Source organism: Hemicordylus capensis, chromosome 4, assembly GCF_027244095.1.
Source record: "Hemicordylus capensis ecotype Gifberg chromosome 4, rHemCap1.1.pri, whole genome shotgun sequence".
Classification (NCBI taxonomy): Eukaryota; Metazoa; Chordata; class Lepidosauria; order Squamata; family Cordylidae; genus Hemicordylus; species Hemicordylus capensis.
Window position 1 is genome coordinate 171171155 of NC_069660.1, and position 23221 is coordinate 171194375.

At 42.2% G+C, this 23221-nt stretch overlaps 1 protein-coding gene across 11 annotated transcripts in view; it reads right to left on the reverse strand.

Moving 5' to 3' along the window:
* Window positions 1–23221, reverse strand: part of LOC128325220 (protocadherin beta-16-like) — a 157488-nt gene that overhangs the window by 40333 nt on the left and 93934 nt on the right. The window contains exon 1 of one of the 11 annotated variants that reach the window (XM_053250773.1): window positions 19751–22148. The exons of 9 other annotated variants lie outside the window; for them this stretch is intronic. In XM_053250773.1, coding sequence (XP_053106748.1) covers window positions 19751–22123 — 2373 coding nt within the window. In that variant the 5' untranslated portion in view covers window positions 22124–22148. Of the gene's footprint in view, window positions 1–1465; window positions 3862–19750; window positions 22149–23221 lie in introns of those variants that run through there. One more of the 11 variants, XM_053250784.1, reaches the window with a different exon arrangement.

Below are 23221 nucleotides of genomic sequence, written 5' to 3' on the forward strand. Positions count from 1 at the left end.
TGTTTCCCACGTGACAAAGATTAATATCAAAACGGAGGTCACCCTGCCACCACTGTGGATTTGTGAACTTGTTTATAACAGACTATATCACTCTCCACACAGTAGACTTTACAATTTCTTCAATGCTATATATTTTATTTCATCTATGTGATTTCCTACTGATATCTTTGTTTTATCTTAGGTTGAGAATATCTTTGACTATAAAAGTATACTGGACCAAATTGTTGCATGCTCTTTATAGAATGGTTTGTGCATAGTATGGTGGGAATCTTATTGTTTCTTCTTTGTTTTATATAAGAGATCCCAGTACAGATGGACCTCATTATCCATGGGGGTTTCATTCCCGCAGATTACCATGGGTAACGAAACTGTGGATAATGGGGCATTGAATCGATGGGAATGAGGGGGTTAGATTCACAGACTAAAACAACCCCGAAATCGCCCAACATCATGACAGTGGGCCAGATAATGTGCCCTACTATGCTCCACAGGTCTTCTGGTATCCAGCAATGCCCCCCAACTGCCCCCCCCAAATCCCAAGTGATCCCAATAAGTCACTGAGTTTTTCCAATATTTTTATTATTTTTTAATTAAATGAACCACAACATGGGTCCTGCAGACAAAATAGTGGTCTGAAATGACTCCCACAGTCATTTCTGACCTTCTAGGAACCACGGATACATGGGTTTTAAACTGTTTGTATTTGGAAATAGGGACTTTGGTATCTATTTGACACCCAAGGATGTGCGAAACTGTGAATAGGGGTTCTGAGTATAACGAGGTTTGCCTGTACACATTATTTATCTTTGGTTTTATCATTACAAACTATACCATTGAGGTGTTCCTATGTGTCCCTACAGCTGTTGCAAATTTGGTTCAAATTGGTTAGGCTGTTCACAAGTTAACCCACTTGCACCACAAAAGTTTAAGAGTCTGCCATCTTGAAGCATGGTGGATGACATCATCACAAACTATGCCATTGAGGTGTCCCTACAACTGTACCCAATTTCGTTCATATTGGTCCAGGAATTGCAAAGTTGATAGGGAGGACAAACACACACACACACACACACACGCAGGGTAACATCATAAAATTACTTTCCTTAGGAAAGTAGGCTAAAAATCAAGCAGAATCAGAAGGAAAGAAATTATTTGCTCTCATTTACACTGATAGCAATTCAAAGTACTAAATACTGCAGAAAAACCCTGATAAGAATATGGCAAAGAGGATTTGTTCAATATTCCATCAGTAAGTACAGGCATATTTAACAACAGAAAAGGATGCAAATTATATTCTGACCTGGTTGGTAAGTTCACTTTCCTCTGCACGACTGAGGAGTTCATGGGAACAATCAGCTGAATTCCTTGGATCCAACTGGCTGTTAGAAGGCTCCACAGAAAACACAGGAATCAGAGGCCTGAGAAACCTGAACTCACTGTTCAGAGACCCACCCGCTAAACACACCTCATAATTGTAAGCCTGGGAAGGTGGTCCAGTACTGGAATCCACATGATTGCCCTGGAAATTAGATCCTGCTGGGAAGTTAGGTGCAGAATTATAGTTCCCTATGAACTTCTTTTGCTTCTGAATCTTGATGCCAATAAACACCACTAGAGAAAGGAGGAAAATGAATGAGATGGCTGCCAAGCATATGATCAGATACATGGTCAGACTTCGGTCTTCCTCCTCTACTACTTCATCCTTAGGCATTTCCATAATTTTCATGTAGGGATCAGAAAAGCCTTCCACCAGAAGTATGCTGAGGGTTGCAGAGGTGGACTGGACAGGGCGTCCATGATCTCGGACAACCACAATCAGCTTCTGTTTGAAGGTGTCTCGTTTATTAACTGGCCTCATGGTTTTCACTTCTCCGTTCTGGGCCCCCACAGTGAAGAGACCCGGTTCTGTGGCCTTCAGCAGTTCATAGGAAAGCCAAGAGTTCTGACCAGAATCTCTGTCCACTGCCACCACCTTGGTGACCAGGTAGCCTGCCTCTGACCCCCGAGGAACCAAGTCATTGGATGGGGAGGTGCTGTTCTGGAGAGGGTAGAGGATGAAGGGGGCATTGTCATTTTCATCCACTATCAGAACTTGGACAATAACTTCTGAGCTCAGTGGAGGGGAGCCACTATCCAAGGCCCTCACACTTGCTCGAAACTCTTTCATGTTTTCATAATCCAAAGATCGGAGGACATAGAGGTTTCCAGTTTCAAAGTTGATGGAAATGTAGGAAGATGTAGGGTCATCACCCACCTTCCCAGGCAGAAGTGAGTAAGTCACTTTAGCATTTTGCTCCATGTCCAGGTCAGTAGCACGGACTGAACCTATCAGCAGACCTGGAATATTGTTTTCCTCTAATTGCATTTCATAGGATGACATCTGAAACACTGGTGGGTTGTCATTGACATCTGCGATGTGAACATTAATCATTCTTGTTGAAGTGAGTCTGGGAGAGCCTCGGTCGGTGGCTGTGATGGTGATGATATACGCTGAGACCTTTTCTCTGTCCAGTGGTTGTTGGGTCAGTAACTGGTAATAATTATTCTCAGTGGCCTTCAACACAAAGGGTAGATTTATGTTGATGGTGCAGGTGGTTCTGCCATTCTCTCCAGAGTCTTGGTCTGTGACAGTGAAGAGGGCCACCACTGTGTCTGGGGGAGAGTCCTCGGATAAAGAACTGGTGATGGATGAGATGGTGACTTCTGGGGCATTGTCATTTCTGTCCTCAATCTCCACAATGACTTTGCAGTAAGCAGAGAGGCCCCCTCCATCTGTGGCTCTGATGTTCATCTCAAAATAATTATTTTCCTCATAATCAATAGGACCTACTACAGTAAGTTCCCCAGTATCTTTGTTCAATCTGAATAATTTTAGTTCATTGTCTGGCACTTGACTAAAAGAATAAGTGATGAGAGCATAGGAACCAATATCTCTGTCACTGGCTTCAGCTTTAGTGACCAATGAATCTAGTGGGATATTTTCTGGTAGTTTAATTTTATAGGTCGACTGAATAAACTGAGGGAAATTATCATTAGCATCTAGAATATCAATGATTATTTGTGCTGTACCAGTTCTTTTTGGGAATCCTCCATCTACAACTGACAGAATTAAGAACAACTGTGGAGTCTCCTCACGGTCTAGCGGTTTCTCCAGTATTAGTTCTGCATATTTGCTGCCATCACTGTGACTTTGCACATCCAGCCTAAAATGTTCATTAGGACTAAGTGTGTAGTTCTGAACAGCATTTTCTCCTTTGTCTGAATCTTGAGCTCTTTCCAAAGGGAATCGGGTATTTGTGGGTGTCTGTTCAGATATTTCAAAAAGGAATTGACTTTTTGAGAATTTGGGAGCATTGTCATTCACATCCTCTATTTGAACTTCAATCCTGTGTAGCTGCAGTGGGTTTTCCAACACAATTTCTGAGAGTAAGATGCAAGGGTCAGTCTGACCACACAGAACTTCTCGGTCTATTTTATCCTTTGTAACCATATTCCCAGAATGGGAATCTAGCTGGAAATACTGCCTGGAGCTCTTAGAAATCAGCCGGACTTTACGAGCAGAGAGTTCCTTTACATCCACTTTCAAATCCTTCAGCACGTTAGCCACCAGAGACCCACTTTTCTTTTCCTCAGGCACTGAATAGCGGATGGTCTTACATATTGCCCCACACATGCAAAGATACAGAAAAAGCAAGGAAACTTGCCTGTTTTTGTGGTATGTTTCCATTGTCCCAGTCTCCTTTCAGGCACATCTAAATACGGTATGTTTCCAAGAGAATCTAGCTTTTTTACAATAATTATAGTCGGATTTATCTTCTGAAAGATTTGCTTGCAATGATGATCTGCTGCCTTTGTCACTGAAATTCATTTGTGGAGTGGCTTTCCCTTTCTGAAGGAGCAGGCTAAGTCTTGTGTTGTGCAATATTGCCACCTTGTGTTTGAATAATGGTATAGGTACAATAAATATTTCCACTTTTTACATCTGATACAGACAGTTTTCTATGAGTTTTCTGTAATGTTTTTATCTCTTGTGTTTATCTTAACCTTTTAAAGTAGATTTAGATATATGTTTCTGACATATTTTCCCTACAAAAAAATTGCTGTTGTTCAATTTCCATAGGTTGGAAATCTGAACCAAGACACCCTGATTGTTAGAAATGCCTTAAAATGGGAAATGTATATATTTCTCTTTTCAACTGTGGGACTTGAATTCTGCTCCCAACTTGTCATGTTGTGTTTGCTGTGTTTACATTAGGTAGACTGATTAAACCTTTTTTTTTCATGATACTTGTATGAATTGATATTTCTTAACAGTTTACTTCACTAATGTATGATAAAGTTTGGAATCGGGGTGGGGGAGGCGTTCAGTAGCAACCGATATAACATATATCAGTGCTCACAGATTGCAAGTTTTATTTTCATATATATATAACTTGCAGGTCTTGGGCAGTATATAAATATGTTAAATAAATAAATAAATAGTATACATGAATCTGACTAAATGTGTGTTAAAGCTCATGCAAGCAGTGCCTCCTTTGTGCAGTGGTGGTGGGAGTGAAGAATGCTCGCTTCATTGCCACTATTGTGTTTGCCCACTGGCAGACTTGTCCCAGATGGACAAGAGTTCAAGAGCATTTGGAAGGGCAGAGGATCCGACACTGGCTCATTGTGGCATGTCTGAACGCTACTTCACAAATAAAATTATATTTTAATTGATTTGATTTTAATTTAAACTGCTCAGTATAAATACATTTTATGAAAAGCTATATAGGAATAATTTAAATAAATACAATTACTTGCTTCTACTTGGATTTGGAATCTGCTTCTGTAGCAGTTCCTATATGTTTCAGTTGTAAGAACCTGAGAACATGGACAAGGTTCTTTGTGTAGTGTGACCTGCCATCTTTATTCTTGATCCTTGTCCTGCCTGGCTATTTGTATCCTACCATGAGTGATTGGCATAACCCATCAAGATCATTGTTAACAGGTCATTGAGTGCGGAAATAATTCCTGGGCCTTTTAAGGAGGCTGTGATGAGACCCTTGATCAAGAAGCCCTTCCTAGACTTGTAAGATCCTGGCAATTATAGACTGGTCCCAAATCTACCATCTCTTAGCAAAGTGATGAAGTGTATGTTGGCTTTTCAACTCCAGGGCCATTCCAAGACAGCAATTTTACTTTGCTTAACCATGTAAGGGCACGTGTGCATTAACATATCCTCCAGATTTATTTCGAAGTCCCTGCCAACTATTGGGGAACACTCCATACAGGATTTGGGTTTTTAAAAATTGCATGTTGGACCTTAGCCCAGTTTATGTCTGGGGTAAAAAAAATCAACATTTTGCATCAGTTTTTATATTTTATATTTTGCAAATTCATACTTGCAGTACTTCACCCCAATTAATCCTGTGGTAAAGCCTGCTGTCTAGGAAATCTCCAGGTTTGTTTTGGATTATTTGGATCCACTTCAAGCTCACTTGAAGGCTGGTTTGGGGACAGAAATTGCCTTGGTCAACTCTGGTGGATGATATTCACCAGGAGATTGAAAAGGGGAGCAAGACCCTGTTGATTCTCCTGGACCTTTCAGCAATTTCTGACATCTTTGACCATGGTATCATTCTGCAGTGACTGGTGAATTTAGGGATTGTTAGCACTGGTGCTGCTGCTTGGTTCTATTCCTACCTATCTGGTAGGATGCAGAAAGTGATATGGGAGCTGAGGAGCAATGGAAATAGGAGATGAGGAAAAGAAAGGAGGATGGGTCACCTACAAAGTGGTGGTGGGTGCTGAGGAAAACCCACTTTTGGAACTCAGAACCATAAGGATCTATGTTTTGTTAGTGAGCAAGACAATAAAAAAGAGAAAGAAACAGGGACAATGAAGTTGGGTTGGCCCTGAAATTCAAGTGAAATTGAAAGCAAATTTCAGGGTACCTCCCACAGAGGAACATCTGAGAATTTTCAAGGGAAGCCAAATAAGTTTCTATAAGCAAGTGAAATCTTTCAGAGTGATCCTACATGACTCTATGAAAAAAGCGTGCCTTTCATAGCTTCTCCACCACCCAGCACCACTCAGCTTGCGGAGGCCATTTGTGTGGCCAGCAAATGGCCTCCACGCATGTATAGAGGCCAAATGAGTAGCAGAGTCCATCTTCTGCCACAGCAAGTCCTCTGCTGGGAAGTGCTTTCAGGTGTTGTGTGGTGGTATGGGAGGTGAAAACCTATTAATGTACACTTAAAGGTGCCTCCCGCCCTCCCCCTGAGAAGGACATGGAGACAAGGAGACGGAATTGAAGGTTCAAAGTTCAGACCTAATAAAAAGACAATTTTAAAACTTCAGCTCTATAGCCACTCACTGACATTCAGTGCAGAGAAACCCTGATGGCTGAGCATTGCCCATGCTGCTATGTGTGCCTGCAACAACGTTCACGCGGTTGTTGTTGTTTGTTTGTTTATTATTCATTTATTATTTATTTATTTAATACATTTATATGCCACCCAAAACGCAAGTTCTCTGGGCTGTTTACAGGACAATACAAACAGCGAATAAAAGATTACAACATTTCAACAATTAAAATTAAAAAGTTAAAATTATTAAAACACAATTAAAACAGTATCTAATTAAAAGCCTGGGTGAACAAATGCATCTTGACTACCCTTTTAAAAGTTGTAAGAGATGGAGAGGCTCTTATTTCAGCAGGGAGTGTGTTCCAAAGCCTCGGGGCAGCAATGGAGAAGGCCCGTTCCCGAGTAGCCACCAGACAAGCCGGTGGCAACTGCAGACGAACCTCTCCAGATGATCCCGATGGACGGTGTGGTTCATAGCGAAGAAGACGTTCTCTTAAATACCCAGGGCCCAAGCTGTTTAGGGCTTTATAGGTTATAACCAAAACCTTGTACTCTACCTGGAAACTTACCAGCAGCCAGTGTAGATGTTTTAAGATAGGAGTGATATGGTCTCTCCACGATGACCCAGAGACCAATCTGGCCGCTGCATTCTAGACTAACTGCAGTTTCTGGACTACGTACAAAGGCAGCCCCACATAGAGCACATTGTAGTAGTCAAGTCTGGAGGTGGCCAGCAGATGTACTACAGTTCTGAGGTCATTTATCTCAAGTAATAGACGCAGCTGGCATATCAGCCGAAGCTGATAAAAGGCACCTCTGGCCACTGCCTCAACCTGGGACACCAGGGAGTTTTGTGTCCAGAAGCACCCCCAGACTGCGTACCTGTTCCTTCTGGGGAACTATGACCCCATCCAGAACACGCAGATCAAAATCATCTCCCAAGTTCCGACCCTGCACAATAAGTACCTCTGCCTTATCTGGATTCAGTCTCAGTTTGTTATCTCTCATCCAGTCCATCACTGCCTCCAGGCAGGCATTTAGGGAGGTTATGTCTTCTTCTGATGACGTTGACATGGAGAAATAGATTTGGGTGTCATCAGCATACTGATAGCACCCTGCACCAAATCTCTCTCAGTGGTTTCGTTTAGGTGTTAAACAACATACGAAGACAATACAGAGCCCTGAGGGACACCATACTGAAGTTCACTTTTTGAAGAACAACAGTCCCTGAGAGACACCATCTGGAATCTGCCCGAGAGATAGGAGTGGAACCACCGCAAAGCAGTGCCACCCACCGCAAACCCCTTCAGATGCTCCAGAAGGGTACTATGGTCGATAGTATTGAAAGCCGCCGAAAGGTCCAAAAGGATCAACAGAGTCACACTTCCTCTGTCAATTGCCAATTGGAGATCATCCATCAGGCTGACCAAGGCAGTCTCCACCCCATAGCCCACCCGAAAGCCAGTCTGAAACGGGTCTAGATAGTCAGTTTCCTCCAAGACTGCCTGGAGTTGGGAGGCCACCACCCTCTCAATTACCTTGCCCAGCCACGGAAGGTTGGAGACAGGCCTGTAGTTACTCAACTCCGAGGAATCCAGGGCAGGCTTCTTCATAAGTGGTCAAATAATTGCCTCCTTAAGACAAGGAGGCATCCTGCCATCCCTCAGAGAAGCATTTATGATCTCTACCAGGCCTTCTACAACAACCTCCCTGTGGAACAGCCCTGTTCCTCTGGACTTTAAAACGTTACCTCTACCTATCTATTATATGGAGGCAGTATCACACAACTGGGCTTGCAGAACACAGTTGCAATGTAATAGTGCCGACAATATTGTAGGCACATGCAGCAGCAGAAGCAGGCCTCAACTTCCTGTGTTTTACTGTGTTTAATGTCAGCAACTATATTTTTCATAAAGAGCAATACAGGGGATCAACAGAAACAGATAGACAGGAAGAAAAAGATATCACATGATGAATTACCAAACAAAAATACTTCTGATGTCATCCTGGCCTGCTTTCATTTCCTTGTCATATGATTTACTAAAGCAGGACTTAATTAAGAACGATTAAGAATAATTCCTTGGTATATAACTTAAGAAGAATTCTCTCACCTGTTCCCTTGATGCATGATCCTCAACCTGATTGGGAAGATCTTGGGAAGCAGAAGAAATACGAGGATTCCCAGGGATGGTTGGGTCCCCCACAGAAAACACAGGAATGAGAGGCCTGAGAAACCTGAACTCGCTGCTTAAGGATCCCCCAGTTAAGCAGACATCATAGTGGTAAGTCCTGGAGAGAGACCCACTCTGAGAATCAGCACAGTTTTCTGGGATGGCCGGTGGGAAGTGAGGAGGAGCAGTGAGAAAACTTCCTCCAGAATCATTCTTGTGCATTTTGAAAATGACAAACAAAACAATGCAAACTAGGAAGACGAATGAGACTGCAGCCAAACAGATCACTAAATACATGGTCAAGCTTCCATCTTCTTCACTTCCCTCATTAGCAGTATCTATGATCTCCCTATAAGGATCCACAAGGCTGTCCACTAAAAGTATATTTAGGATTGCTGTGCTGGTCTGAGAGGGGTTTCCATTATCTTTGACCAGTATAACCAGTTTCTGTTTGTTTGTGTCTCGCTCATTCAGTGGTCTCTTTGTTCTCACTTCTCCATTCTGTGCTCCGACGGTGAAGAGGCCAGGGTCTGTGGCCTTCAGCAGCTTGTAAGAAAGCCAAGAGTTTTGAGCAGAATCCTCATCCACAGCCACCACCTTGGTGACCAGGTAACCGGCCTCCACCGATTTGGGAACCAGCTCATTGCAGGGGGATGTACTGTTCTGAAGTGGGTAGAGGAAGAAGGGAGCATTATCATTCCCATCTATGACAACGACGTGGACAAGAACATCTGAACTCAGTGGAGGAGAGCCGCCATCTGAAGCCCTGACTGTAACTTTGAAATCCTTTATCTGTTCGTAATCCATGGACCTGAGGGCATAGAGGTTTCCGGTTTCAGAATGGATAGAGATGTAAGAGGCCACAGAGCCATCACCGACCTTCCCAGGCAAAAAGGAGTAGCTCACTCTGGCATTTTGCTCCATGTCCAGATCAAGAGCATGGACAGAGCCAATCAGCAAACCTGGGATGTTGTTTTCCTGTAATTCCATTGTATAGAATGATTCCTGAAATACTGGAGCATTGTCGTTGACATCCAAGATGTGTATGCGAATCATTCTCATGGAAGTGAGTCTGGGAAAGCCCCGGTCGGTAGCTGTGATGGTGACATTATACTCGGGGACTTTCTCTCTGTCCAGGGGACTTCGGATGACAAGCTGGTAATAGTTATCCATAGTGGATTTTAATACAAAGGGAAGGTTTATCTCCACAGAGCAGACACTTTCCCCATTATCTCTAGAGTCTTGGTCTGTGACACTGACAAGAGCTACTACCGTGTCCAAGGAAGAATCCTCTCGTATGGCACTGTTGATGGATATTATTGACAATTCAGGGGCATTGTCGTTCTCATCTTCAACCTCCACCAGGACTTTGCAGTGTCCTGAAAGACCCCCTCCATCTGTTGCTTTGATGTTCATGTCGTAACTGGTTTCTTTTTCATAATCAAGCTGTCCCAAAACAGTGATTTGCCCAGTCATTTCATTTAAATGAAACAAATGATGAGTTCTTTCTGGCACTCGGTGGAATGAGTAAGAGATCTGCGCATTGGAACCAAGATCTGAATCTCTGGCTTCCACCTTGACAACTAAGGTCTCCTGGGGGCTGTTTTCCTTTAGCCTTATTTTATATTCAGATTGAGCAAACTGAGGGAAATTATCATTGATGTCCAGAACAATGACATTTATTATGACTGTGCCTGTTTTTTGTGTCTCCCCTCCATCAACAGCTGTGAGAGTCAGTTCAAAGTGTGCCTCCTCTTCCCTGTCAAGGGGTTTCATCAAAATGAGGTCCAAATGTTTGTTGCCACCTGCATCACTTTGAACATTCAGCAGGAAATATTCATTGGGACTGAGAGTGTAGCTTTGGATACTATTTTTCCCAAGATCTGCATCTTGGGCAGATTCGAGGGGGAATTGTGTGTTTGTAGGAACATTCTCAGGCATTTCTACACTGTATTCATGTTCAGAAAATTTTGGAGAGTTGTCATTTATGTCTTCAATCTTTATTTCCATACTGTAGTGCTCTAAGGGCTTTCCCAGCACAATTTCAGAAAGAATTAAACAGGGGTCTGTCAGGCCACACAAAGCTTCTCTGTCTATTTTATCATTTATCAACAGATTCCCAGAGCGGCTATCAAGGTGGAAATATTGCTTTGTACTTTTCAAAACTAGCTGGGCTCTGCGAGCAGAAAGCTCTTCTAGTCCCATGTTCAAATCTTTCAGCACGTTTGCTATCACAGACCCACTTTTCATTTCTTCAGGCACAGAATAGCGAATCGAAACACACACTGCTCTGGAAAGACAGAGAAAAAGCATAACATACAGACCTTGTTTGTTCCTGAAGCTTTCTTCCATGGTGGAGCAAGACTCTCTTCAAGCTCTGGCCAAAATACAAAGCTTCTGATTTGCATGCAGTGATCATATGTGCTGACTGGAAGATCAATATAGCTCTGTAGTGCTAATTGCTCAGCTCCACTGAACGTTATTGCTTTATTTCAGACAAAAACTAGCCATGTTCTTCTTTCAAATAAGCCAGTGTTCACAGCTTCCAGGGAGGTTCTTCACAAGCAAAGTTCTTTATTCTTATTGATCTGTTTGCATATACCGCCACCAAGTGGCTATTTAGAGAAACAATCGTTATGACTGAATATTGCTTGATGCAAATTGCTCTCAACACAAAACACAGTTGACAGTAGAAGTTTAGACTTCAGCTATTCAGATTACATTTTTAAAACAAAGGAAAATGCCCACCAAATGTTTATGGGATCGTGACCATAAAGATGTGTGGTAACTAAGATGATGCTTGCTCTTTGTCACCTCTCTACGTCTATAACAATTCTAAATCCTTTTGTAAGCAAGTAATAAGTTTAGTATTGTGATCACAGGCCATAACATAACAAAGCATAGCACAACATCAAAGAGAAATGAGAAAGAACTCAGCAAGCATTCCATAGAATTACTTTGACAGTCTACTTAAGCTAAAACCAATGCTACAATTTAGGACAGAGCATGGCAGCTATACATTTCTTTCTAAGTTTAAATGAAAGTAAAGCAAAAGTGGCACCTTGACAACTGACATATGGAAACACATCAGCAAGAGATAAGTCAAACACTCCACATCTGAACCCTTATATGTATTTAAATTATCTGCCCCAGCATTTCTCCCCTGATCACATCGTAGATGACACTGTAAAAAACATAGTAGATCATGTCCGCTACTTGGCCACCACTACAGGGACAAAGGTGCTGTTCCACTGGAAGTTTGTGGAGTCTCCCTTCAAGATATGCTGTGGACATAGTTTGGAAACATAACATTATGAAATCCTTTCTCAGTGGTGCATGGAAAACATTAGCCAGGTACTGTGAGAAGCTTCTGTGTCTCTCATAATAGCGGTACCAAAGTGAGAACTTTGAAGACTGCACCATAGCAGCATCTCTAATGGCACCCTGTTCAATTAGCTGATCTCTAATGTTTTCTCTGCTCTGCTGAATATAAGAAATAAATTTGGTCCATTGATTCCCACCCACAAAATGTGAACAACAAAATTTAAGTAGGTGATGTTCTGGGAGGCTGTTTAGCTTCTTGAAATACCTTAGCAGTACTAGATGGATTCTAATGGAGATTGAAGGTAATCCTACCTCCATTCTTAGATTGGCAGCAGGAATACGCTGGGTAAGGCCCAAAATCTTCCCTAGGAAATTGTTCTGGACAATGGTCCTTCACATCCCACCCCCAGATTTTGACATTGTACAACATCTGAGATATCACCTTACCCTGGAATATTTTAAGTGCATGAGGCTATTGACTGCCCTCTTTTAGAGTAGAAGAACTTCAAAATGGCCCCCACTGAATGATGAGCAGTTGCTAAAACAGTGGCAAGATGTGCCTTCCATGCAAGAGACTTATGGAAGGAAATACCCAGATATTTCAAAGAGGAGCATTGCTCTATTTGTTGGGCATTGACACTCTATGGTTGATGCTGCTACTACAAAAAACGACTAGTTTTATTATATCATAATTCATACTCAGTTTCTCCTTTTCACAATAATTGGCCAGTCTAGCCAACATTTTTCTGAGGCCAATCTCTGTACAGGAGATAAGTGCCATATCATTGGCATACATTAAAATTGAAACTTTGAGATTCCACAGCCAGTACAATATCATTAATATAAAAATTGAATAAAAAGGGAGCAAGAAAACAGCACTGTTTTACACCTCTCTCCAGCAAAACGGGTTCAGATAGAGACCCTTGTCATCCCACTGTCATCTTGGCCTTGATATCAGAGTGTAGTTTGATTAATAACCTAAGGAGTTGCCTATCAATATCCTATCAATAGAATCAAAGGCTGATGTAAGGTCAATAAACGTGATGTAAAGTTGTTTCTTGTGAACACTAGTATGTTTCTGAATTAGGGCCTTGGGGGTGAAACAATGGTCTCTATTATACTATGACCTTTACAAAATCCTTCCTGATCTGGATTAAAGAGTTTTATCAATTTCTCCCAGTCCTCCATCTTCTTCAAAAGATGTCAAGCATACTGCTTGGAGGAAATGTCTAGGAAACTAATTGGGCGATAATTAGAAGGTTCCTGTCTGCTACCTTTTTTTGAAAATTGGGTATATAATACTTTGTGTGACACATGTTATCGATTTCTGGAAAAACAGACCAGCCAAAATGGGGGCCCATCAATGAACATTCAGCTTATATACCTTGGGGGCCACCATGTCCTCTCAAGGAGCTTTTCCAAGGGTCAGGGTAAAAATCAGCCGCTTACACTCTGATTCCATAACAGCTGGCCACTCTGGTAATGTATTAGGGTCTATGTGTTCTGTTGTTAACTCACACTGTGGAGAACTATAATGTCCTCTGCCAAAATATGTGCATCAGGCATGTTATTGTACATATAAGTGCCATTAGCCGCTAACTCCCAGCATTTCCAATCTCTCTTTTTAATTATAATGAGGCCAAGCTCTCTCCATTGATCATTATAATCAATAAGCTTCTTAGATTTCAACAGTTGCTTGTATCGGGAGTGGAACTGTATTAATAACTGAATGGAAGAATCAGACCTATCCTCCCTAACTCTTCTCTGAAGCTTTCTTAAGGCTTGTCTCTTAGTTCTACAATCCTGATCAAACCATCCCTTCTTCATGTATTTCCTCTGAGTTTCACCTATGGTCATCAGTTGAGAGTTTAATACACAGGTAATTTTGACAAAAATGTCATAAATATACAAACTGAGTTGGATTGCAAGATACCTCTAATTCACCATCTAATTTAACAGAGCCATAATTTTCTCACTAAGATTAAGGCTCCATCTAAGGTGGTGTTTGTCCTGAGTAATGCCTTCCAAATTATAACACATCACGGAGCATTGTTTGCCCAAAAGGTCAAAAACAGAGGCAAGTGGTCACTCTCTAGTCTGTTATGTATATCAAAGGTACCAACCAAGATAGATAGATAGATAAACTTTATTACGATCATAAATCAGACAGTACAACAAAAAACATAACATATGACTAGAGCGTATAATACAAACAATGAAGCAAAACCTAGCCACATTGAAAGTGATCTCTTTACAAAAGTTAGATAATAAAAACTCTAAGTAAAATTCATCAGAGTGACCTGGAAACTTCCCCAAGAGAGGAGAAATTAGTTTTAAATGAGCATTGCTATAAAATTTACAATATACAATAACATGAGGGGTAATTTCCACAGCACCCATTCCACAGGGGCAAATCCTTAAATTAAACAGAATCCCTTTATATCTACCATCCCTAACAGCCGTTGGAAGGGTGTTTAGGCGGGCAAGAGTAAATGTGCGCCTAAATTTAGGGATAAGAATATTATCTAAATATGCTGCCAGTTTGGTTGGTTACCAACCAAGGAAATAAATCTGGGCGAAACCAGTGACACTAGCTCCATTGGAGCTTAGAAAAGTGTAATACCTGTTTGAACCATCAAAATTGGTGCCATGAAGCCTATAAAATCCAAATCTAAAGGTCAGATTCAGAACAGAGACTCCTTGTTTGTTTATCACTTTATCAATAGAGGACCTATGCAGAGTGGTAACACATCCTCTGTATTAACCTGTGTCTTCCTGTTAAAACTATTTATGTCCTTGCCAATTCTAGCACTGAAATCACCAGACAGTAAAATATTGGCATTGAGTAGCATTTGCTCAACTCTCTACAGGCGGGTTTGCAGGGAGGACCAAAACTTGAGCCACAGGTTTAAATTCTTACCCACTGGAAACTATACATTAATGCAAAGAATTCACCCAAGGAATTTGCTATCTATCTGAACTACCAGAATGTGGTCGCTATCAGTCCAGTTCCACTACTGAATAGTTCCCTCAATGTCAACAGAAATCAAGGTTGATAGCCCACCACTTGTTCTCCCATATGAACCCAGTTTAACAGCTGGCAGGCATATGAACGAAACCCTGGCAAATAGAGACAAGAAATGCCCTGGTACCAAGTCTCCTGAAGGATAATGCCTTTTCCCCACTTCCAAATACTGTCCGAAACAATTGTCCACAAATTTGTTCTGCCACCCTGTGATATTCCATGAGATGACTTTTACATGTCCAGGGGCCTTGGAAGCCAGTCAATTATCAGCATATAAAGCCATAGATGGAGACAGAGCTTGGGGAGTTGAATTAAGTAGGGATGTGCACAGAATCAGTGCACTTCGAGCCGATGGTGGGCGGGGGATAGCTTTAAGGATGGGGAAGGGTGCTCTTAACCCCCACCCCCACCCCATGCTTCTCCCTCTGTTGCTTTGTCTAAGAATAGTCCGGCGGGGCAGCACCTTCTGCCCCATTGATCCCCGACCGGAAGTGACTGGAAGTGACCAGCACACATGCGCACACCATCTGTGCATGAGACATGCGGCAGGCATTTCCAGTCACTTCTAGTCAGGAATCAACGTGGCGGCAAGGAGGTACACTGCCGCCTCGCAGACTGTTTTTACACAGAGCACTGGAGGGGGAAGGGCAGTGGGATGGGGGAGTGCACCCTCCCCTGTCCTTAAAGCTATCCCCCCACCTTCAAACTGGTGGAACTGTAGGTATATCAAACCAGTTTGGAGGCCCGTAAAAAGGCCTCCGAACTGGTCCATGCACACCCCTAGAATTAAGTAAGGGAGACCCAGTTTGAACATCAGATGGTTGAGTTTTCCCAGGAGTAAACAGGCAGGCAACAATAACATTTTGTAATTGGCTTCCTGAAATTCTAAGGCCAAAGATTTAGAAGGCAGATTCCTGTTGATCATAAGATAAACATCTGCAAGATCTTAAATCCAGCTCCAGAGTTACAGGCTCCTTGTCTACCATGTCTTCATGGGAATCTGATGTCAGGGACTTCTGTTTCCAGATATGTTTAAGATAACAGTCTTTGCTTTTTGATTGCTAGACATTTAGATAGATTTGAGATGAAGATAGGGATTAGTACAATGGTGCCTGATATCACAAGCCCTGATGATTCCCTAAAGAGCAGGCATCCCCCTATAGAGTTCTATGGGAGAATGGACATTTTGGAGCTTCTTTGCTTGGTGAAAGATTGAAGATTCTTCAACAAAGTCTATTAAATTCATCTACCTTTCAGGTTTTAGGTATTGCTTCTCCCACTCATGCTGGGAAAGTGGATAGGGAACAGGAGGACAATAAGATTCATACATGTGTATGAAGATACTAAGTCAGCATAATTATTCATCGTCTGAGAGATCATTATTACATAGGCATGGGAGAGCCTGCATATTATGGGTGGAGAGGTAACACAGCATTCTATCATATGATTTCACCCAGCCTCCTTGCCAACCTTCTGTGATTTCTCAAAGCTTTCCTTTTACATTAAGTCGCTCTAGAAGAGGCATTTTTCAACTAAGAGTCACCTGCTAAACAAGTGTATCATTTTTTAAAACAGATCTGTGGAATAATTGCTATGTTATAGTAGTAGTAGTTCTTTTATTGCAGCCATAGGCCAAACAGAGCTACGTTATAAGAAGCAGAAGTTGCAAAGCACACATGAGAACTCAACAATATGGCCGGGTCCTCACCCACCTCCACATACTGGATAACTCTGTTACTTGGGCAGGTTCTGTTCTTCGCCTACTATGACGAGGAATGGAACTGCGAGTAACAAGGCATTATGGCTATCGGGACAGGGGGGTTAGGCTCCAGGGTGAGGGGGAAATTAAAAAGGCCCCCCAAATGGCCCAGAACTTTCTGTGGTGTGCCCCGAGGGTCCACCATGTGACCAGGAATGCCCTCCCAAGGAAGAAATGGCTCAAAAAACCATGAAAAACTGTGGGGGAAAGTCTGGTTCTTGGAAAAAATGAGCCACAAAATGGCTCCTTGAGACAAAATGGAGGGTGGAAGTTATCTCTGTGGTAAGTTCCGGCCTTCTAAGAACCACCAACATGTGAATTTTAACCCTATCATATCCACAGATACTGAAAATGGGTGTCTATTAGACACCCCGCTAATAACAAGTTACTTCTGCACATATAATTGGAGATTTGCTAACTAATAGTGAGGCCCAAACTGACTCAAGTTCTTTGAGAAGTGACTTTTTCAATAATCTGTCTTCCATACAAGGTCCTTTCAAGAGTTAGTTGAAATAAATATGTTTTGAATTCCTACAAATTAAGAAAATGGATCTCATTATGTTTTATGGTAACAGAATCAGAATCATTTTATTTACGGCCGTAAGCCAAACAAAATTAAAACTTTAGACTGTTGCCAGGCATAAATATAAACATAAAATAACTAAAAGATACACTATCAGCTCATAAAACCCCATGACAAGAGATCAGTTTTATAGCCCCATATAAAAATTTAGCAACCAGCTTAGTAATACTCACATTAACATCAGCAAGATGTAAATTAAGATAAAGTGAGTCAGGTCTGCCTGGAAACTGATCAAATAAAGGGGTCATTAATTCTTTCATTGAGTCGCGGAACAGAGGGCAGTACAAGAGCACATGACCAACTGTTTCTAAGCAGCCCTCTCCACAAGAACACAGCCCCGAAACAGGGGCATCCTTGCAAAACCTTCTAAGGAGCAGGGCAGAGGGTAAAACATTCAGCCTGGCTCTTGCAAAGGCTGACCTCAATTTAATCAGATGAAGCGCGGAGAGATATTTAGCAGGATGATTTTGAGCAGGGAGGGAAATACCAAGATACTGTATATAGGAGAGCAGCATCTATTCGCTATGGAGACAAGGCATTAGTACTCAATGTCTCTAAGACGTTGGATCATAATAGCCTTGGCGCTGGTAAAACACAGGGACAATAAACTGGAAGGAGAAAGCCCCAAAATCAGCACTTTTTTGGTAACCACAGATAACCAAGGGTTAGGGAAGTTGTCCCTCCACATAAGTTGAATATACAATGAACCCTGAGACCCAAGGCAAAATCTGAGCCAATGAGTTAGTGTAAGCTCCCAAGCCCGACAGGCAAGGAATAGGAACCCGAATCCAGACACAAAGCACCACAAGAAACACATTTCGGCACTCTAAAAATAGCTCTGAGAAATCTGGACTGAATAGAATCCATCTCCAACTGTATCCCCTGAATCCAAAGTGGAGATTTGCATGTGCTCAACTGCAGTCATCCAAAAGTATAGAATGTTTGTGAGGAGAGAGAAAGGATGTGAGGGAGGATTTGTCAAAAAAGGAAAGGAAAGGGGAAAAAATACCATCTAACATTTGCAGATTCTTGCATGCTAATATGTTTTTTCTCTGGCAATGAAGATTACATGGGAATGGAGATGAGGGGAGTGAAGGCCACAAGGTTAGCATTAGAGCTGGCTTTATAACTCAAAAGATATCTCCTCCCCGTAAATTGCCCTCTTATATGACATGCCAGTATAGGGAGAAAATATTTTTATTTGACACCCCACCCCCCCACACACACACTTTTTTTGAAGGCAGCAACTGCAGAGAAGAGAGGAGGAGCAACAGTGGCTGCTCGGTGTTCTCTGCTCTAGTTGTCTTCAGCCCTGGCAACAGCTGAGAAGGCCCTTTGTCAGAGCTGCTGAAATCTTTCCCCACTCCTGGAGAAGGAAAAACGTTTTGAACATAATGAGTAACTATTACGCTTCAATGATTGAACTCGTGTCTCGGCGGTAGATAGGGGAACAAGCTCAGTGAAACAGACCTCAGCTCCTTAGCTGTTACTGCTTTTATCTGACATTGGCTCCTGTGGCATTTCACATTTTTTATTACTGGTTGTTATATTTATTTACTATGGTGTTTATAAGTGTTTTGGAACTTGTGTTTATAGAAATGTCTAAGTCTGTGCAGGAGGTTGCTTGACAGCATACCGTGGAAATTAAAGATGTGCCCGAAAGTGCTTCGGTGCTGGCGGGGGTTGTTCTTTAAGGGTGGGGGAGGGTGCACTCACCCCTTCCGCTGCATTTCCCCCGCTGGTGCCCCGTGGTTCTTTAAGTATCGGTCGCGTGCACATGCGCAATTGGAAGTATCGATTGCGCGTGTGCACGTCATGTGTGCATGTGTGCACAGCAGACGGGCCTGCGCACACACATGACGAGCGCACACACAATCAGTATTGCTGGCCATTTCCAGCTGATGAGGGCAACGGGGTGACAGGGAGGAACGCTGCCACCCCGAGGGTATTGAAAATAATGGCGCGCTGGCGGGGGAAATGTGGTGGGAGGGATGAGGGCACCCTCCCCCTCCCTTAAAGGACCATCCCACCGGCGCCGAAATGGCCCCTGGAGCCAAAACGTTTTGGCGGCCTTTATAATGGAGGCCTTTATAATTCCACTCAAGCCTAGTGGAAATGCAGGGTAGCAATTACTTAGATTATCTGCAGCTCAAATGGAGGATCTAACCAAATTGTGCTTCCATGATTTTTTAATCATATGGTATATTAAACTGGACGTCAGGTCTCATACTCCCATGAACATCATTGCCCATCAAATTGCTTTACTTTTTGCAGTTTAGTTGCAGCTGCCACATCCATAAGATTCCCTGTAAACTAAAGGTTTTTTGCTTTAATTGAAATATTACCTACAGGAACACAATAACAAAGACACTGAAAAACAGAGAGACAGAGAAATTGAATGAGCAAAAAAAGTGGGATTTCCAACTGGCATTAAAAATTGCCTGAAATCCAGGGAATTCAAGTCTCATTTAGTCATAGTGACCGAAGTTTATCAAGATAAACTGCAATGTATAGGGGCCAACTGTTAGACTACTTTCTTACCTGGCTGGTACCAAGATTTTCCTCTGCATGACTAAAGAGTTCTTGGGAGCAGACAGTTGCATTTCTTGGATTCATATGTGGGTTAGGAGGCTCCACAGAAAACACTGGAAACAGAGGCCGAAGAAACCTGAACTCACTGTTCAGAGATCCACCCGCTAAGCACACCTCATAGTTGTAAGCCTGGGAAGGTGGTCCAGTACTGGAATCCACATGATTGTCCTGGAAATTAGATCCTGCTGGGAAGTTAGGTGCAGAATTGTATTCCTCTATCATCTTTCTGTGCTTCTGAATCTTGATGCCAATAAACACCACTAGAGAAAGCAGGAAAATGAATGAGATGGCTGCCAAGCATATGATTAGATACATAGTCAGACTTCGGTCTTCCTCCTCTACTATTTCATCTTTGGGGGGATCAATAGTTTTCATGTAGGGGTCAGAAAAGCCTTCCACCAGAAGAATAGTGAGGGTTGCAGAGGTGGACTGGACAGGTTGTCCGTGATCTCGGACAACCACAACCAGCTTCTGTTTGAAGGTGTCGCGCTTATTAACTGGCCTCATGGTTTTCACTTCCCCATTCTGGGCCCCCACCATGAAAAGACCTGGTTCTGTGGACTTCAGAAGTTCGTAGGAAAGCCAAGAGTTCTGGCCAGTGTCTCTGTCCACTGCCACCACCTTGGTGACCAGGTAGCCTGCCTCTGACCCCCGAGGAACCAAGTCATTGGATGGGGAGGTGCTGTTCTGGAGGGGATAGAGGATGAAGGGGGCATTGTCATTTTCATCCACAATCAGAACTCGGACATTCACTTCTGAGCTCAGTGGAGGGGAGCCGCTATCTGAGGCCCTTACAGTTGCTTGAAATTCTTTTATCTCCTCATAATCCAGAGACTGGAGGACATAGAGGTTCCCAGTTTCAGAATTGATGGAAATGTAGGAAGAAGCAGGGCTGTCACCCATCTTCCCAGGCAAAAGCGAGTAAGTCATTTTGGCATTCTGCTCCATGTCCAGGTCAATAGCACGGACTGAACCTATCAGCAGACCCGGAATATTGTTTTCCCATAAATGCATTTCATAGGATGACATCTGAAACACTGGTGGATTGTCATTGACATCTGAAATTTGAACATTAATTATTCTTGTTGAAGTGAGTCTGGGAGAGCCTCGGTCAGTGGCTGTGATGGTGATGTTATACCCTGAGATTTTTTCTCTGTCGAGAGGCCGTTGGATCAGTAACTGATAATAATTATTCTCAGTACCTTTCAACACAAAGGGCAGGTTTGTGTTAATGGTGCAGGCCGTTCTACCATTCTCTCCAGAGTCTTGGTCTGTGACAGTGAAGAGGGCCACCACTGTGTCTGGGGGAGAGTCTTCAGACAAAGGACTTTTTATGGAGCTGATGGTGACCTCTGGGCCATTATCATTCTCATCGTCAACCTCCACAATGACTTTACAGTAAGCTGAGAAGCCCCCTCCATCCATGGCTCTGATGTTCATCTCATAATGACTGTTTTCTTCATAATCTATTTTCCCTGCAACAGTAAGATCCCCAGTATCTTTGTGCAACTTGAATAATCTGAGCACATTTTCTGGTGCCTGGCTGAATGAATAAGTGATTTGAGCATTGGACCCAATATCCTTGTCACTGGCTTCAACTTTAGTGACCAGCGTGTCCAGCATTCTGTTTTCTTTAAGTTTTATGTGGTACACAGATTGTCCAAACTGAGGGAAATTGTCGTTGATGTCCAGGACATCAATGATTATTTGTGCTGTGCCAGTTCTCTTTGGCTTCCCTCCATCCACAGCTGACAAAATCAGGAACAGCTGTGAATCCACCTCACGGTCTAATGGCTTCTCCAGTACTAGTTCTGCATATTTTCTGCCATCACTTTGACTTTGCACATCCAGCCTAAAATGTTCATTAGGACTAAGTGTGTAGTTCTGAACAGCATTTTCTCCTTTGTCCAAATCCTGAGCTCTTTCCAAAGGGAATTGAGTATTTGTGGGGGTGTGCTCAGGTATTTCAAAAATGAATTCATTTTTAGAGAATTTGGGGGAATTGTCATTCACATCCTCTATTTGAACTTCAATTCTGTGTAGCTGTAATGGATTTTCCAGCACAATTTCTGTTAGTAAGAGGCAAGTGTCAGTCTGACCACACAAAACTTCTCGGTCTATTTTATCCTTTATAACCATATTGCCAGAATGAGGATCCAGCTCAAAATACTGCTTGGAGCTCTTAGAAACGAACCGGGCTCCACGAGCAGACAGTTCCTTTACATCCACTTTCAAATCCTTCAGCACATTAGCCACTAGAGACCCACTTTTCTTTTCCTCAAGCACTGAATAGTGGATGGACTCACACATTGATAAACACATGCACAGATATAGAAAATAAGACAAAACTTGCCTGTTACTGAGATTTCTTCCCATTGTCTCCACCTCACCTGAAGGCCAATATGAAACACAAGGTGGATCTCAAACAGTTCTGTTGTCTTATATATATCCAAGGCAAATATCTCCTTTTGCTATATTTATTTTTTGATGTGAATATCGTGGGTTTTTCCTCATGAAATTTCTGAAGATTTGTGAAGGGCTGCTTCCTTTCCCTTTAGGATTCCTTTGTTTGCTTGCACCACTGCCCTCTAGGAGCTGTTTTCCCCAGATATTCTGTTTTGTGTTGTGCAATACCACCATCTTGTGTTTCAAGTATGACATGACTAGTTTAAACATTTCCATTTATCAATCTGCACAGAAAGAGCTTCTGTAATAAGAGAATCCATGACATAATATTTTCTAATTTGGAGGCTCTTAATCCATGTCATAAAGATTACCTTTGTAATCTTAGACTTAGACTCACTGATTGAGTGCCTTAGTAAGTGTTTGAAAATGTTAGGGTACTTTTCCATTGGCTCAAAACCCAAAGTGAGGTGCACTTGTAGTTCTGGACCCCTGATTACTAGAAAATGGCACATGTATGCATCTCTGTCTAACAACTTACAAACAGGATGTTTACCTGATTCAACAAGAATTTCATATATAAAATGACTGGCAACAACTGAGTTTCTTGGAAAGTCCCCAAATTCTGTTTACATAGCAGTTTACATAGAAAAATTAATAATACATAAATACCCTGATCTTCTATATTCTATGCATCTCTTTCTTATCTTGGCAATCCTGAATTATTCCCTAAGACAGTTAAGATATTTTTAATAGCTGGGCAGCAAAAACATTGTCATAATTTCCCTTATAATCACTTATGTATTAATACTTCAAAACAAATAACCTCATAAATACATAACATAAGGCTTGGGTGGTAGGACAGAGGATATCCAATTCAATTCGGTTCAATTCCTTTATTACCGCTACAGACCAGCACAGCTTACAAACAGAAGCCCAACCAAACAAAAAACTAAAAACCCTACAGTAGTTAAGCACATAGTTAGACATAAAGATCAGTTAACAATGATTCTTAAT